Genomic DNA, 17,121 nt, shown 5'->3' with positions numbered 1-17,121 from the left:
TAAATTAAAAAAAAAACTAAACATATTTACTAAGGATGGTTTTATAATCTTATATGTACTCTATATATCAATATGATTTAACGATTCGTATAATTTCCTTGCATAAAATATTTCATTTTACAAAAGACGTATTGTTCAAAATTTATTTAATAGTTTTTACTGCACTATTTTCTTTTTTAAAAAAAACTATGCAAAGTGCATTAAATACTGCACAATGTTTGTCAATGCATGTTTATGTTAAAAAAAATTATCCTGGTTAACTTTATCGCCATAGTCTTTTTAAAAATGAATACGTAAAATTTCCTTTTGATGATAACAAAATGAAAGTATATTTAGTACATGCATATTTGCAGACCAGAACGAATTTCTTTTCTTTTTATTTTCCGATATATCGATTAATCAAACCGAGGAAAAAGTCATTTCAAATGATGCAAACTTAGATAGAATTGCTTTGTTTCGTCTTAATATGACATTTAAACTTAATTTATTTTGTTTCAGTCTGTTTTTAATTTAATGTACCCGTTTAATTCTCATTTTTAACACAAAATAAAAAAATATGCTCGAATTATGCAAATTACCTCTATCAAGTTCCCCTCCTTATTCCTTTGTATAGTTTATTTTCTCAAAATAGTAAAATAAGTCCAAAAATATTGCATTTCCCATTCATTTCATGCTTCTATTTATATTTGACTTGTTTCTTGTTATAACCACGACAAAAGCAGGAATCTACCTAATGCCATAATAAATATTTAAAAAAAAGCATTCCCGCACAGACCGTTGTATCCCAAGAAAGCGATTTTCCGATCCAGTGGCCTTAAACGACTCGTTCAACTCTTTGGTGCTTTTTTTAATGAAAAAATAACTTTGATTCTTGACTTTTTTTAGCTTATGTAGCAATTTTTCTAAGAAGAATAAGCTTGTATTATAATTAAGATCAAGTGCAGACAAGGAGAAAATCTCCACACAAAAAAAGACAACGAGTCGTTAAACGTCTCTGGATTGTTAATTAGCACCAGGCGAATCATGATATGAACCAAAATTTCTTAACCGACGGCATGGTTGTAGCAATGGCTCTGCACACAGACTGTCTTATTACTTCCCTGAAAAGTCGGTAGCTATCGACTGAAACTGAATGAACTTCAAGCAGCCATTGGGGATCAATTCAGAGCCATAACCACTGAGACATGATGGCACCATTGCTAAGGAAGCAATGACATGTTTATGCCACTAATATACTTTAGATTTTTTTTGCACAGTTAATACTATACTTATATATATTTTAAAAAATAGTGCGTGGAGTCCCTCCGCGCGGAAGAAGTGAAATTTCGTAATGTGGAAATGAAAATAGGAAGGGGTAGAAATTGATTTTTAGTGAAATCATATTGTTTCTTTAAGACAAACTTTATTAACATTGCTTACAACCACCTATCTACATAACTTTATTTTAAAATGTAGCGCAGAATTACATTACAATAATAATAATAAAAAAACAATTATCTTAGTTTTAAACTCTTGAATAAATGCGTAATAATAGCGGTTCAGGAAAATAACATTAAATTAGGGATGCAAAAATATTTATAGAAAAACAATACTTTTAATTAATTTTTATGCTACTGAGAACCAAAGCAATATGGAAATGAATGAGGGAAAACTGGATCCTACCACGTGATTTTCGTACCAATAAAAATGTAGCGTTAAACGTTTAACGCAACCTTGTTGGAAGTCTCATAAGAAGTTTCACTTCAAAATGAAATTATATTTTGTTTTGTTAAAGAATAAAACCAAATTTGTCTATACTTTCACAATATCTATCATTGAGATTGAATTTTTACTATCAAACAAGCTGATATTACACACACACACAAGAAAAAAAATGTTTCCGAAAAAGTAGCTATTTACCTTTAAATATTACTGTTGTGTTTTGTACGCATAATTTTTCAAAGCTATTTGATTTACTGAAACGAAAATTAAACGTTGTTCAGAATCATATTTCCATTAACAGAAAGTTTGAAAGCCTCTAGAATAATTAGATTTAGCATTTGTTATACATTCAATGATTACACCTTTAACAGTAAGGTTATTTAAAATTCCGAACTTATTTGAATGTAATTTAATCAATTACTATTTTCAAAATTCTTAATTTTCAAAGAAATTTAAAAAGTTACCATTAAAAATTTTACAATTATCTAATTGCGTGGGGCGTGAAAAGTAGTTGATTGAATGATTAAACAATAATAAGTAAGATAATTTGATTTTTTTCATAACTAAAAGAACAAAAAATAATTAATTGAGAAACAAAATTTCAAATTCTACATTTGAATAAAAACTTAATAAATAGGAACTGCATTGAAAACAGAGCCAACTCTTCCATGGCGGAAATAACTTTTGTTTTTCCTTTTCATAAAAATTTATTGATTTGCAAAAAATCATTATGAAAAGCTCAATATCTGAAACAAAACTTTAACAATACTTCGAAATATTGCATCGATATAATTTGTCTGCTAAAAGTTTCATGTTGACGTACGAAACTTTTAATTTAAAAAGATTAGATTATTTTCGTTTATGTATTAATACTAGAGCCAAATTCGAAATTTAATCTTGTTTCATTTTATTTTGTTACACCATGATTAATTTTTTCTGTAAATTAGAGCATGGTTAAATAAGAGAACTTGATTATTTGTTTTATAAATGCATATTTTTTTCTTTTCCATATCTGTATTATTAATGCTATTCAGTTCATTTATCATTTGCTTAAATTGCATCCACTAGTTGAATATTGATAATGGATATTCTAAAATTGGAGGGGACAAAAATTCATTGGCATATTCTGAGAATACGAAGATATAATCCAAGTGAATTTCAATGAAAGTATTTAACGCATAATTCGTTTCAAACTTTTTTTTTCTTATCTGCATTATAAATATTACAAAGTAAAGATATTTTATTTTTTTATTTTATAACCGTCGTTGAGCAGCCGACCCAATCTTATGGGTTTACGACTACTAATGTTCAATTCCGTAGCCTTGTAATTTTGAACCCAATCCAGAAGACAAGGAAACTTCTGGATCAGTACCCCCAGAGGGATTGATTTGTTATGGGAACATAGAGGACTTTGTGACTCTACCGATTTAACATGCATCAGTCACATGCATCAGCCATTTACTACACGGGGAGTCTTCGACTGGCGGGGATCGAACCAGGGTCGAACCCACCAACTCTTAGACATGGGCCCAGTGTCCTACCAACCAGGCTACCCTGGCCTAAGTAAAGATATTGTCCAAAATGAGTCCAAAAGTAAATATTGACTGATAATATTCTCATATTGAGTTACTAAGCATTGTCTTTTATTAGCTTATTCCTCCAGTAAGAGAATGAATTTTCATTAGAGTAATATATAACTTGCTTCTTAATTGCATTTTTTTATTCCATATGTGTATTATAAATACAAAATTTTGTCTTTTTCATTTCTGTATCATAAATGCATAATTTTGTCTTTTCCATATCGGTATTAACAATAAATAGTTTTGTCTTTTCCACATCTGTAATATAAATACATAATTTTGTATTTTCCATATTTGAATGATAAATGTTATACAAAACAGATATAATTGTTTAAAATGCGTTCACAAGTAAAATATTTACAGTTAATATTTTTTTATTGTACTACCAAAAAAAGAGGAACATTTTATTTTGAACATGTTTAGCGATATTAATTTACACCTGAAACAGTTTAATTAATTAACTGTAAAAAAAAAAAACATTTATAGTGTTTTATTTCAAAGCATTAAAATATAAAAGCATTTTTTTTTCATTTTTGAGGTACATTTTAGAGGTAGATATTTAGATATTTATTAGATATTTATTAGATTTAATATTAGATATTTAGAGGTAGACATTTTTGAGGTACGTTTTAGAAATAAATTACGTGTTACCTAAAACAATGATATACTAGATTTATTTATTAAAAATTTAACTCCCTGAATTTGAATTTTATGTCTTAAGTAGGATGCATAGATATGAAAGACTTAGACAATTTTATTTTTTCAATACTGATTCTATTTTTTTATTAGCTGTTGAAAACAGAATAATATTTATTCATAGTAATGGATTGGTAACTGGTAAATAGTGCAATGCAAATCTATGGACTCCAATAACAATCTTAATCTTGTGTAATGTAATCAAAAATTAAAAATTAATACTATGTTTGATTACTGCGAATTTTTCTTCTCATAAAATTTTATGTTAACCTGAGACTTATTTCTCTAAATAAAAATAAACACATAAAGTAAAAAATATAAAACATATGACTGCCAAAAGGAGAGAACAGTCAGAAAAAAGAAGTAAAAAAAAAGAAGTCTATTGGATTATTATTATATTTTGAGGATTACTAAGTTTTGATCAATTCAATAATGTAGAAAATTGGCTCTCTCCTTCTCTCCGAGAGTTATTACACAGTTAAGATGGGTCATACTGGGTATAAACGGTTCCTGTCCTCGCGCGGACCAGAAGAATAAATAAAAGTATTCTTCAAAAGACGACTATTAGTGATGAAGTATTAATAGGGGAGTGATTTTGATAGGAAAACGGTTCTTGATCAATTTTATTTTTTTTTCCAACATCAAAAATTGTAAATTTAGTTTTGAAATTTTTATCGGATCTAAATAAATGCTTGTTACATTCGTGTATACAATTTTTACAATTTCAATCGAATGCTCGCTCCTGAAAATTCTCAAACTTCGAAATTTGTTTTTCGCAGAATCATCTTTCCTAGACATAAACAATTTTTCCCACTTTGATCTTTCCATAAAATGAAAATAACATTACATTTTTTTTCACTATTAACTTAAAATAAATGTTATCAACTTTTGACTCTAACTGAAGTTTCTATTGGAAAAATGTTATTTTATTTCCCTTATAATTTAAACTTTTATGATCCATAAAGTGTTTATGTTTTATTTTGAGTATTTTAAATTACACGTCCGAAGCAATAAGTTTCACAAACCAAGCGAATGACAAAATTTGATAGGGCAAGAGGCACAGATACAACCAGTTTCATCTTCAACGCAATCATTCTTCAATGACTGGTGCATCATTACCTTGAAAACAAGTCAAGCATTAAAGTCGTAGGGTTTTGAAATGATATTTCGCCTCAATTTGGTTTCGAATGAATTTCTAAGTCCTGTCTTCTTTGACTTTGTGTCATTATTACGCATTTTAGATTTATTTTAATCGGAGTGTTTTCCCCCTAATCTGCTACCAGGTGAAGGTCACCAAATAGCACTTCCTCCAGTTTCGGTCTTTTTCATTTCCTTGCAATTTCGCAATGTCCAGCCTTAAAATTATCGCGTATAAAGAAACAAGTTTTAAAATAAGATGGGGTTGGTTTTAAGTTATTTTTGTATTCATGAAAAGTATCAGAAATAGAGCAATGTTTTTATGTTTAATTTATTTAAAAAAGTATTGTTTTTTTCTAATTGCTGTCAATAAAATGCTCAATACAAGATTTTTTTTTTAAAGAAATAATTTTTATAATTTTCTAACAAAATAACTTTCAAATAAAAAAAAAATTCTTTATTAATTCATTTTCGTTTTAGACAAAAATAACATAATTTATTATAATTTTTTTATTAATTGTATATTGACTCTCCATTTTGTTTATTTTTTATTTGTGGTGAGGTGCTAGTTGCTTTTACTTCATGGTGAACAACACTTATTCCTTAAGTAGTGTACCGCGCAAAAGTTTGAACAGCATAATTTATGATATATAAAAAATGTTCCGTTGCTATGGATACAAATGTCAAATTGCAAAGAATTGAAAGTCCTAAGTTCATCTACCATGATTTGATAAGACCTTTCTTAAGGCATCAACGACAAACTCTGAAAAAGTAAAAATGTATAAATTTATTCTGATACAAATTAAAACGTAAACATTTGAGTTTAAACACTGGTCCAAATCTTAACTCTTTGTATAATCTTTTGTTAACAATCAAAAGTTTTAACAAATAGTTAGCCGCCATTATAACACGACACGTTATCAGAATAACTTCTGATCCAAATGATTGGATTTTCACTTACTAAGACTCAATCTTAATGCTTTACGGGTTTAACTTTAAATATGCTAATTAGTAAGAGCAAAGAATTTTTAGTTTACAAAACCGGACACAAAAACGTACTTTTTCTGAAGAAACATACATTTTTTCGATGGATATGGACTTTCGCCCCCTTAAATATTGAGGATAACTACTAAATGTGAAAAATATGTTCCCAATAATTTAAGCGGGAGACTGGTTAAAAGTTTTTGCTCTTTAATGTTAATTTTGTTTCTTACGTATTTAGCCAACTAATGATGTTCAATTAAAAAAAACTGTACATAATTATAAAATTTGTTTATCCAACGATTTCTATGTAAAAGCTATTTTTCATAATTATTTATTACTTTTCATTTTTCAAATGAGCGAAAAAGTTCTTAATTGTGAGGTATATTAATTTCTTCATCAATGCTAAGTAATTTTTAATGATTGAATCCTTAATTTAAAAAAAAATCTATCAAATAGTTCTTAGGAAACGAAAAACTTAAAATATTACTTCTTTGCGATGATGAAATAAGTCAAGAGTAAAATTAACATTAAGGAATCCAAACTTTCAATCGCTCTCCCGCCTAAGGACTATATTTTTCATAATGTGTGCCATTCAAGAACTAGAATCTAATTTCTTCAAAAATAGGGTATGCTTATTCAGAGAAAGTTTTTAATGTCTGCTTTCGTAATTTAAACTATCATTTGTACTCATTATTTAGCAAAATTAATAGTTAGGCCTTTGAACTATTGAAATTGAATCATAGTAAATGAAAATCCGATCATTAAATCAAGTTACTTTTGGATTTTTTTTTTCCTGCGGACTGAACACACATACGTGCTCTTTATCCTTTTCATAGATTTCTTTTTATTACATTTATTCACCTATTATTACAGCATGCGAGTTAGTCTTAGAAGTTTTTATAAAGAAGTCTACAACGTGATCAGAAAATGGCTGAATTGTTCTAAACAGCTAAAATTTGTTTTAATAATAAAGATAACTTTAATAAAAAAAGAAATAACCATGCAAAGCAAATTATACGTCAGATTTCCTTTAAATTTTGATACAAGTAACTTAATTAACGTAAACAATTATGCATTTTATTTTAAATCGTTTTTTGTGCATATTAAATATAATAATCCAAATAGTAAATAATTATTTTTTTTAAAAAATTATCGCCTCAATCGGAAGACAAACACGGAAAATAAATTCCTATTAAATTTTTTTTCAGTTATAATATTGATGATGTCATATTCAGTTACTTATGAAAGTAATTATGAAGTAAAATGGTATAATAAGACACTAAGAACAGTGAGGGGGGGAAGAGAAATGGCTTTGGAACAAAAGCTTCGGGTAGTCTTTTTTAATGGGGACAGTTGATGATCGACTCAGTTGGAAAGCCGCATAATGGTCATCGTTTGAGAATTGCGAGAACTACCTTCCCTACGGGTAGTCTATCCAAAAATATAAAACCCACTTCCTTAAATAAGAGAACTGTCTTTCTCTTCCATTCAACTTGAGAGGTGAGTACTTGACGAAATTTATTTACCTGTAATCTTCGAAGAAAGAATGAGTAAATTCTTTACGCGTATTACTAAATGTAAATTTCTTAATCATAATTGTTTTAAATAAAAATTATATTTGCAATTGATAGTCAAGGACGGAATTTGGCAAAATACTTATATTGTACCGAATATTGTGTCAAAACTATTCTTAGAACTTTTTTTCAAATTTTTATTGCGATGAAAATTGGCGGTGAATTTTATACATAAACTTAAATATTGCTCGATATATATTATTAATAGTTCGTTACAATTGGCAGAGATTTATTCAAAGAATTAAAGCAGTAGTCCACCAACCTATTTTGGCCAGTTTTCTTTTTCAATACTCAGGGTTCTGTTTAGAAGAAATTTGGGACCGTTAACGGACCCTTCACAAAATATCTTTTCATAAAAACGAAAAATATTTTAACTTAAAAACAGACCCTTCGCAAATTTATTTATCTTCATTATTATTTTGTTAATCGAATAAACCCTTCCCAGGGAGGAAAACAAGAAAGATGTAAACGAATTAAGTTTTGTCTTCGGCAGACTCTTCCATTATTCATCCGAAAGGAATATTCTGCATATAGCCGTATAGGCTGAATACCAAATATTTGTATGTTGCATCTCTAATTTAGAAGCAGTAATTGCTGTTTATTTTTGAAAATATAATTCTTTTCTACTATAATTTTACAGTGCTGAGTATAATCTTGTATCTATTTACAATTTAAAAACTCCTTGAAGGAGTTTTTTGCAATAACCGGACCCTATTTGCGCAAATTCATAAAAGGACCCTGGTTGAAAGAACGTGACTTAGCGTTTATTTTATATTCGCAAATTACGAGTAATTTTTTCACAATTTCACAAAAACAGGACCTTTCACAAAATGTCTGGACAGACACCTGATACTGCTAGAAGCTCGTTTCCGCCTCAAAATCTGAAAATATGTACTAACCACCTTTGGCGACCAGCTTGGCCACCTTTCAGAATTATCTTAGATGACCTATAAACTTTAAAAGTAACCAAGCTGAATGCGTAGCCCAACTGTGTTTAAGTATTTTAATTCTCCAACCCCTCCTTCTATTCTAGCACCTTAATTATTTTTAATCAATATATTAACCAAATTTTTCACTGTCTAGCTGTTGCCCGTGACTTTTTCAGCTTGGAAGAACTTTGATTTCAATTTTAACTATTGTAATTCAAAATCTTTCCGACAGCCATATTACATCGCGCGAACTACCGTAAGTATGAGTTCGGTATATTTCAGCATAGTAGACCAGCAGAAGTATTAAAATTATTTCCATCTCTGCCGTGAGAGATTAGATAGAAAACTTATCCTAATCAGGGGCCTTTCCAGACATATTGTGAAAGGTCCTGTTTTTGTAAAATTGTGAAAAAACTACTCATAATTTGTGAATGTAAAATAAGCGTTAGGTCATATTCTTTTAACTAGGGTCCTGCTTTTGTGAATTTGTGCAAATAGGGTCCTGTTATTGCAAAAATTGCCGAAGTGCTTTTCAAAAGGTTTTTAAAGTGTAAATAGATGCATGATTCTGCTCAACAATTGCTACTACTAAATTAGAGATGCAACATACAAATATTTGGTATTTAGCCGACACTGCTCTACACAAAATATTCATTTCAGACGAATAATGGAAACAAAATCAATCACATTTTTAATAATTTCAATTGACAAATTTTAAATAACACAACTTAGTTATGTATCACTTTTAATGTGTTACGCATTAAGTAAGTTTAAACAATTCTTAAATTTATAATATTTTATTTAAAAAATTACCGGAAATTAATTTTTATTTACATAATATTCAATTAATTAATTTTTGAATAAATATAAATTGATCAACACGGTGTTTGTTAATATGGATATATTTTCTTAGAATACTACATTTGGAATTTAAACTGAGGGAAACTTAGGTCGTTTTGAACCGACTTTCTCCCCCCCCCCCCCCACGGGAAGGATTTATTCGATTAACAAAACAATAATGAAGATAAACGAATTTGTGAAGGGTCCGATTAAAAGATAAATTATTTTGTGAAAGATCCGTTTTTATGAAAAGATATTTTGTGAAGAATCCGTTAACGGACCCAAATTTCTTCTAAATGCACTGTACTACTACCTCCTCACTCGATCTATAACGTGAGTATCGTATAATATATTTATGATATTGCTAAAAAAAAAAGGCAAGCTCCATTAGTATGGCTAGTAAATTTGGCAATAATTAGTATGGCTAGTAAATTTGGCAATAATTAGTATGGCTAGTAAAATTAGCAATAATTAGTATGGCTGTCTGCGGCACCGCAGCACTGTTTACATTTCTACAGACATTTCAAAAAGGATCAAAATTAAACATGAATAATTACTTCGTTACTGAATTATTATTGCTATAAAAATACAAAATTATTCTAATTAAATGCTCAACGTGTAACTAATTATTCAACACTACTTAAGTTATTATTTAAGACATTTTTGTAAAAAAAAATTATTACTGCAATATTGTCAATAGACAAATATACATATAATAGAGAATTTGGGGCCACAAAGGAGAAATATACATGCATAGATTATATTTTATCAGATTTTAACAAGTTTTAAAAAGGCAACGAAATCATAGAAAATTGTGATTTACCAATGCCTTCATTGTTTCTTATTGCATTAACAAATTAATTATTCAAGCAAAATAAAATTACACTTCAAATACAGCAAAACAGTGTATTATTAGTCACTCTTTGCTTAACAGGATTCCTGTGATTGCTTTTATTGTATTTTGTTTTATTCATCTCTCTTTGTTTACACTAATTAAGCATTTCGCTTTCAACCATTTTTGTGTGTTCTATATTACATTCATTTCTTCAAACCATTTTAGTAACGATAGTAATATTAAAAAAAATTTTAAATTTACTCGAAATATGTGTTTCTAATAATCTTGGCTTCGCCGGTCACCGGTGACCCCGTAGCGCCATGAACAAACTTGGTGCCGGTCAACGGTGACCCGCATGACATTCAACGTGTTGAAATTCATTCAGACAATACAGAAAATCTATACAATTAAATAAACAAAAGTTTACTGTGTTTTTTGTTTGTTTTCGAAGAAATTTTCAGAGTTCCGATTTAATAACTTTGGTTAATCATGAGAAAATTTGATGGATATTTTAAATTCGAACTAGGCTCGAACTGTTGGACCAAATCCTTTCCCTGTGCAGCTGGAACGATGCAATCTCCTGTGGATATCAAGACAACTCTGGTCTGTCAAGACTCACAGCTTATGCAGCGCCCTCTTTATTGGAATTATGTGCCAAACAATTGCAAATCTTTATTGAATACTGGAGGCGGCTGGAAAGTTACTGTAGAAGGTCAGGGGTCATGTAAGTTGAAAAAGGCTTATGCTTCTGAGTAATTTGATTTTAAAAAAAATAATTATATTCTCTATAGAATAAGATTTGTATCTATTAATTAATTTTTATTTATTCTTAAAATATAGTAGCATAGATTTAATTATAATACTATCCAAATATCAGTAAAATAAGGGACACACGGCACCTTCATTTCGCTGCTGCTGCTTTGCTAGCCATTTGCTAGCCATTAAGCTGAAATTCATAATTTTGCAAGCCAACGAACTCTCAGGCTTTTGCATCCGAATTTAGGGGCTCATAACACAAAAGTTGCTTTTCAGACTTTATTCTAATTTCTTTAAATTTATATTATAACAGCCGACCAATTTTGAGTGTACGACTACCAATATTCGACTACGTGGCTTCGTAATTTTTAACAACCCAATCCAGAAGACAAGGGAAATCAGCGATTTTGACGTTAAATGTATTGAGTTTGTCATTAATTCGTTTTAAAAACCTTTTTATTTTAATATTTTGAAATGTCTGATAAACTAATTATATAAGAATTACTGTCATGTTTAACAGGAAAGAGATTTATTTAAATAACATTGCGAACAAAAATTCCCTAAATTTGCTTAGTTTCAAGTACTTATTCTGAAGCAATTTTAGAAATTGTGTAAGTTGACTGGAAACATTTTTACGCAATAAAAAGTATAACAAATATACAGTTGCGTAATATAATAGCTATGCGCAGCTATATATTTGCGTAACAAATATATAGTTGCGTAACAAATATATAGTTGCGTAATGAGTAATGGCACTCCTTACGCAACTATTTGGCATTTTAATAATTTTACGCAGACACTAAAAGTGTTAAGCATAAAATGTCTCTTTTTCACGCAATATTTTATGCTAAGTTTTAGACTAATTTTATTTTATTTTGAATTTAGCATAATTTTATTTCGTACTAAATTTTATGCGATATTTATAAATTAATATGACGCAAAAAATTGGTACATAAATGAAACGTAAAACTTTGCTTTAAGCAATTAATTTTGAATATTATTCAGAGTCATAAATGTGAAAGTAGAAAAGGAAAATGAGTAAAAGAAAAAGAAACTATGCATTAGAGCAGGCATAATTAAATAATTAACAAGTAAGAAGCTTTTATTAATTTATGCAAGTAACAACTTAAAATATCTAGACCATCTTCGTTTAAGGATCTAATCATATGTTTTTTTTTTCTTTGATCAATTTCCCTACCACAATCACGAAGTTGGTCAAACAGGTCTGTTTTTATGGTAAAATGCCTTTACCTACCATAAAAAATAAAACCATGTGCCTTTCTCATATTTTTTTATTGCTTATTATTCCTTTTTACATGTTTGAATCCTTACGATCTTAAAGGTTTAACTGGTGGTCCATTGGCCAATTCCTATCAATTGTTGCAATTCCACAGCCATTGGGGACGGTGTCCGAATTCCGGTAGTGAGCACACTGTGGACGGAAGAGCATATGCTTGTGAGGTAATTTTTAAATACTTAACCCTTTCCTTACGGTGTTCTATGTTGGACCATCACCTGTGGTCCATATGTTGTACCAGCCGTAACCAAAAGGTTAAGGCGTTAATATCATAATCGTCAATATTCGTTCTGGTTTATAAAGTGATCTCATATGTTTTGTTCTTGAAAATAGAAGTAAAATTTAGATTTTTTTATTTATTTATTACTATTATTACTGTTTTAAAGCAATTTTAAATGAAATGGTGATAAATAGACTATAACTGTAGAACAGTCAAATCCCGTTATAGTGAACATGGTTTATAGTGAACTCCCGGATATAGTGAATAAAATGTTCTCTCCCGTGCCTTACTATGCGCATATAATATTTTTCGTGGGTAATAATATAGTGAACCAAAAGATGACAGGAAATTTGTTTGAAATTGAATTGGAAATTGAAATTGGAACTCCCGGTTATAGTGGACCGAAATTTCGGCCCCTTGAAGGATCACTATAACGGGGTTTGACTGCATTACAATGGTCACTATATAAAGTAATTTCACAAATAATGTTAAACTATTCCAAGAACTTTAAGCGTAGTTTTATATCACAAATTTATTATGGTATTATTTCCATCGGTTTACGTAGACATATTCTGAGGCAATTGGAAGTAGGCCATCAAATGATAATGATAATTTTGCCTGCAATGATAGCCCAAGATTATTATTTTTACAATTTAAAAAAATTAGATTAGGAGAAATAAAGCTTGATAAATTTGATGGATTTTTTTGTTCCTCAAAATTATAAATCAATAAAAAAGGAGATTTGTGGTTTTAAATCAGTAATCAGTTGAAACTATACATTTGTTAGTTTTCAGTTGTTTCGTTTTAAAATTTAATTTAATTACGGTTTAAACTGATGAAAACTGATTTTAGATTATACTAATTCTTTAAGCGTTAATTGAGCAAAAACGAAGGTATCTATCAAAAATCCAAAAACAGACGACTGTAACTATTTCACTAGCCTTCAGAAATTGCTAATTGCAGAATTATATCGATATAATTTTGACAGAAAAATAAATAGTAAATAAATCTAAAACTAAAATACCTCAAGCTTTACAGCTCAAATTCTGATTGAGTGACGGCCTTGTATTTAACATGCATTACAAGGCATTAACGAAATAAGTATCCGCCTTCAGTTTATTTGTGATAATTAAATAAAGAGAATAAAAAGCATATTTAGGATTTTTCCCTCTTCGTATCAGCTCCTTCAAAAGTTGAGCTCGGTTCAGAGATAACCTGGTTGGTAGGACAGTGAGCTAGTGTTCGTAAGTTCGAAGTCCACCGGCCGAAGAATACCCATGCTTAAAATGGTGACTGGCCAAGTTAGATCTGTCGGGATCACAAATTCCATCAAATCAATACCTCCATCAAATCATTTCATCAAATCAATACATGCTAATTAGCTCTGCTAATTAGCATGTATTGATTAACAAAACTTTTATTTATTTATTGCATATTCATCACGATACAAATTTTTGTTAAATCTATTTTTAATTATTATTTTCGTAAAATCAATCAACACGCAAAAGTCAAGAAAATATCGATTGCTTATTTTAAATGTTAGAATTCGTGTTTTAAATAGTAATTGTTTTAAAAAAGAATGATGGAGCAAAATTACAAATTTTGCTAAGAACTCTTACTCCTAGTTATTTATTCACATAGTATCGATAACGAATCATTATTTTATTATAAAGATAAATTAAAGCAGAAATTACTGAAGTTGAAACTTACTTTTAATGCGTTAATAACTGAACACTTTTATTGAATGTTACTTGTTTATTTACGTGTACATTGATGAATAGGTAGCCATTTAATCAAAGTTAGTTAGATTAACGCTTTTCGTATTTAGCAATAATTCATAATAAAAAAAAATTGGGGGATTTTTATTAATTAGATGACAATTTGACAGTATAATATTATATTTAATGCAGAAAACAACACAATAAATAAAAATCGTTACAGAACATAATATTAGAATGTTTACTCTATACAATACATACTTTTCCTAATTATTAATTGCACAACAAAGAAAAAGACTCTTTCTTTATAACATATTGTTTTGTTTATAGCTGCATCTTGTCCACTGGAATGTTGACCTCTACAACAGCCCTGAAGAAGCTACCACTTCACCCCAAGGCTTAGCTGTCATTGGTGTCTTCTTTGAGGTAAATTCATTTAAAGTATTTAAAAAAAAAATTGCTGAGAAAACACAGTATTATGAAAGAATGAATTTTTATTAAACTAAAAGTATTTACACAAGAAATGCATATCTGCAAGTCAAAAAAATATCGCATTAGAAAATAAACAGCAATTAGGAAAAAAGTGTTTTTATATTATAAAATACGGAAAATTCAAGATTATTTTTTCAAAAATAAAATGTCTCAACATTATGAAAAACGTTGAAGATAAAAACATGACAAATTATAAAATAGGTTATTTAACCCTTTCGCAATTAACGGGACACATACGTCCCAAGCAAATTTCAAAAATATTTTTTGGGACAGAAACTCTTCTCTTTCTGATGGGAGACTTTCCCAACAGTTCTATCAATATTTTTGAAGGTATTTTCATTCACAGAACATAGATGGCACTACCGTACATAATGCAATTCCTGCGTTTTTGAAGTGTTATAGCAGCTCATTCCATACTGTACTGACGTAATAGTTTAGTTCCGGAAAATACCGCCTATTTTCGATTAAGATTTGATTCATCGATAAATCTAAGGCCAGAGAAATTACTCATGAAGCTGATTATCTCTAATAAACTGATAAGTGGCAAAGTTTTACTTCCGTTTTCATTATCGGGACATATGTGTCCCTCTCGTCTTGGGTAGTGGAAACACATGATCCCAACAGTCCTATGTGATCCTTGGTTTTCTTTACAAAATTACTCATTGATGATTACTGGGACACATGTCCCAGTTGTCTGGACTGATGGGACATGTATGTCCCGGTCCTAAATCAGTGTTTAAAATCTTCCAAAAAATATAACATCTTAGTTTTAGCATTCTAGTGTGCCCTACTCATAGCTATCATTTATGCTACCAAAATTGTTCTGTTGTAAAAAAAAAAACTCGTCGTGAAAGGGATAAAGGAGAGAGTAAAGTCTAGTCAAAGTCCCATTAAAAATATTGAAATTAAAATTAGTCTTAAAATCATACTATCACTTTTCCATATCCAATGCTATAACAATTCTTACACTTTTTTGTTGATAAAATGTTGATGTTGTTGATAAAATGTTGTTGTGCTGATAAAATAAAATGTTGTGTGTATCACCGATGTTGATAAAATTAAAAAGAAAAAAAAAGCTGAAATGTTTTCAATTTTTGATAGACAACTTTGAGGAAAAAATTGAAATAGTTTGATTGTTACATGAAATTTGAAAATGTTTCTAATTGCCATCTCAACAAAATTCTTCCACCTTGCCTTGTCACCATTTCCTCGGGCTATCAAACAAATTTTCATGTTTTTAATCTCGCTTTCCTAATTAATAATTCGTTAGATTTTGACTTTTTCTTCCCTTAACCTGTTAATTGGGTATGACGAAATATTTTAAATGAGCATGACGACGAATAATAGAACCTGTTAATAATAGGGGCGAATGAAAAATTAGGTCGAACCTAGAAACCGAGAAAATTTTACAAGGCGAAGAATTTTAGAACATTAGAAATAAATGGGATGTACTTGTATAAAACGATATTAGATTAATTCGCAACAGTTCTTTTTATGTGGTTAGAAAAGAAAAGGAGCAATAGCTCAATTTAACACGATGAAAACACCTGCAAATGACTTGAACGATGCTACAGACAAGTGTTAACGAAAAATAAAATAAAAAAGGTGGAATGGTTTTAGAAGTTTATATTTCTAATTTGAATTGATGAATGCGTGCATAAAACTAAATTTGAAATTTTGATTTTTTGCGCAGGTTGGCAGAAAGAATAGAGAACTGTCAAAAATAACAGACATTCTGCATGAGATTCGCAATAAAGGAGATGAATGTCCAATAACTGAAGCTATAAATCCTGCCTCTTTCTTCCCAGGTAGAATATTTCGCACTTTTAAATTATGATTGTTTTCAGAAACCTCTTTTTTCACATAAGATACCGTTTTGTTCTTTTTTTGCGAATAATTTGCTTTTCTTCCAACTTCTATGAAGTAATTATTCGTGATTATTAGTTCAAGTCTAGGCTTACAAAGATAGCAGAGGGAGCAAAAAAATAAACGGATCACCCTGAATAAATTTTGATCTAATGATCGGATTTTCGCGATCTAATAATTGTTTCAAATGGGTGACTTCAAAGAATGCTAATTAATTACTTCAGTCGATATTTTAAGTTACGAAATCAGACGCAAAAACGTACTTTCTTTGAAAAAAACATACTTTTTTTTTCAGCGTATTCGGATTTCCGATCTCCAAAACGAAGGTAACCGCAATCTGGGAAACATGGTCCCTATAGTTTGGTTAGGAGAGCGGTCCAAAATTAGGGCAACTTGATGTTAATTTTTCTCTTTGCATAGTTTGCTATATCTCAAGAACTTTTCAAGTGAATTGGGCAATTTTTGTATACAATTATAAAATTCAATTATTCAAAGG

General features: G+C 29.4%; 1 protein-coding gene across 2 annotated transcripts in view; it reads left to right on the top strand.

The window, feature by feature from the left end:
• Window positions 1-17,121, top strand: part of LOC107452229 (carbonic anhydrase 1) — a 48,378-nt gene that overhangs the window by 25,049 nt on the left and 6,208 nt on the right. For both annotated transcript variants that reach the window (XM_043054477.3, XM_043054476.3), the window contains exons 2-5: window positions 10,803-11,000; window positions 12,375-12,493; window positions 14,598-14,693; window positions 16,453-16,567. In XM_043054477.3, the coding sequence (XP_042910411.1) occupies window positions 10,847-11,000; window positions 12,375-12,493; window positions 14,598-14,693; window positions 16,453-16,567 (484 nt within the window). In that variant the 5' untranslated portion in view covers window positions 10,803-10,846. The remainder of the gene's footprint in view (window positions 1-10,802; window positions 11,001-12,374; window positions 12,494-14,597; window positions 14,694-16,452; window positions 16,568-17,121) is intronic.

The sequence above is a fragment of the Parasteatoda tepidariorum genome, chromosome 1, assembly GCF_982258835.1.
Source record: "Parasteatoda tepidariorum strain Cologne lab strain chromosome 1, Ptep-v5.0, whole genome shotgun sequence".
NCBI classification, from domain to species: domain Eukaryota; kingdom Metazoa; phylum Arthropoda; class Arachnida; order Araneae; family Theridiidae; genus Parasteatoda; species Parasteatoda tepidariorum.
Note: the sequence above shows the minus strand (reverse complement) of the source record. Positions and strands in the feature narration are given on the sequence as shown.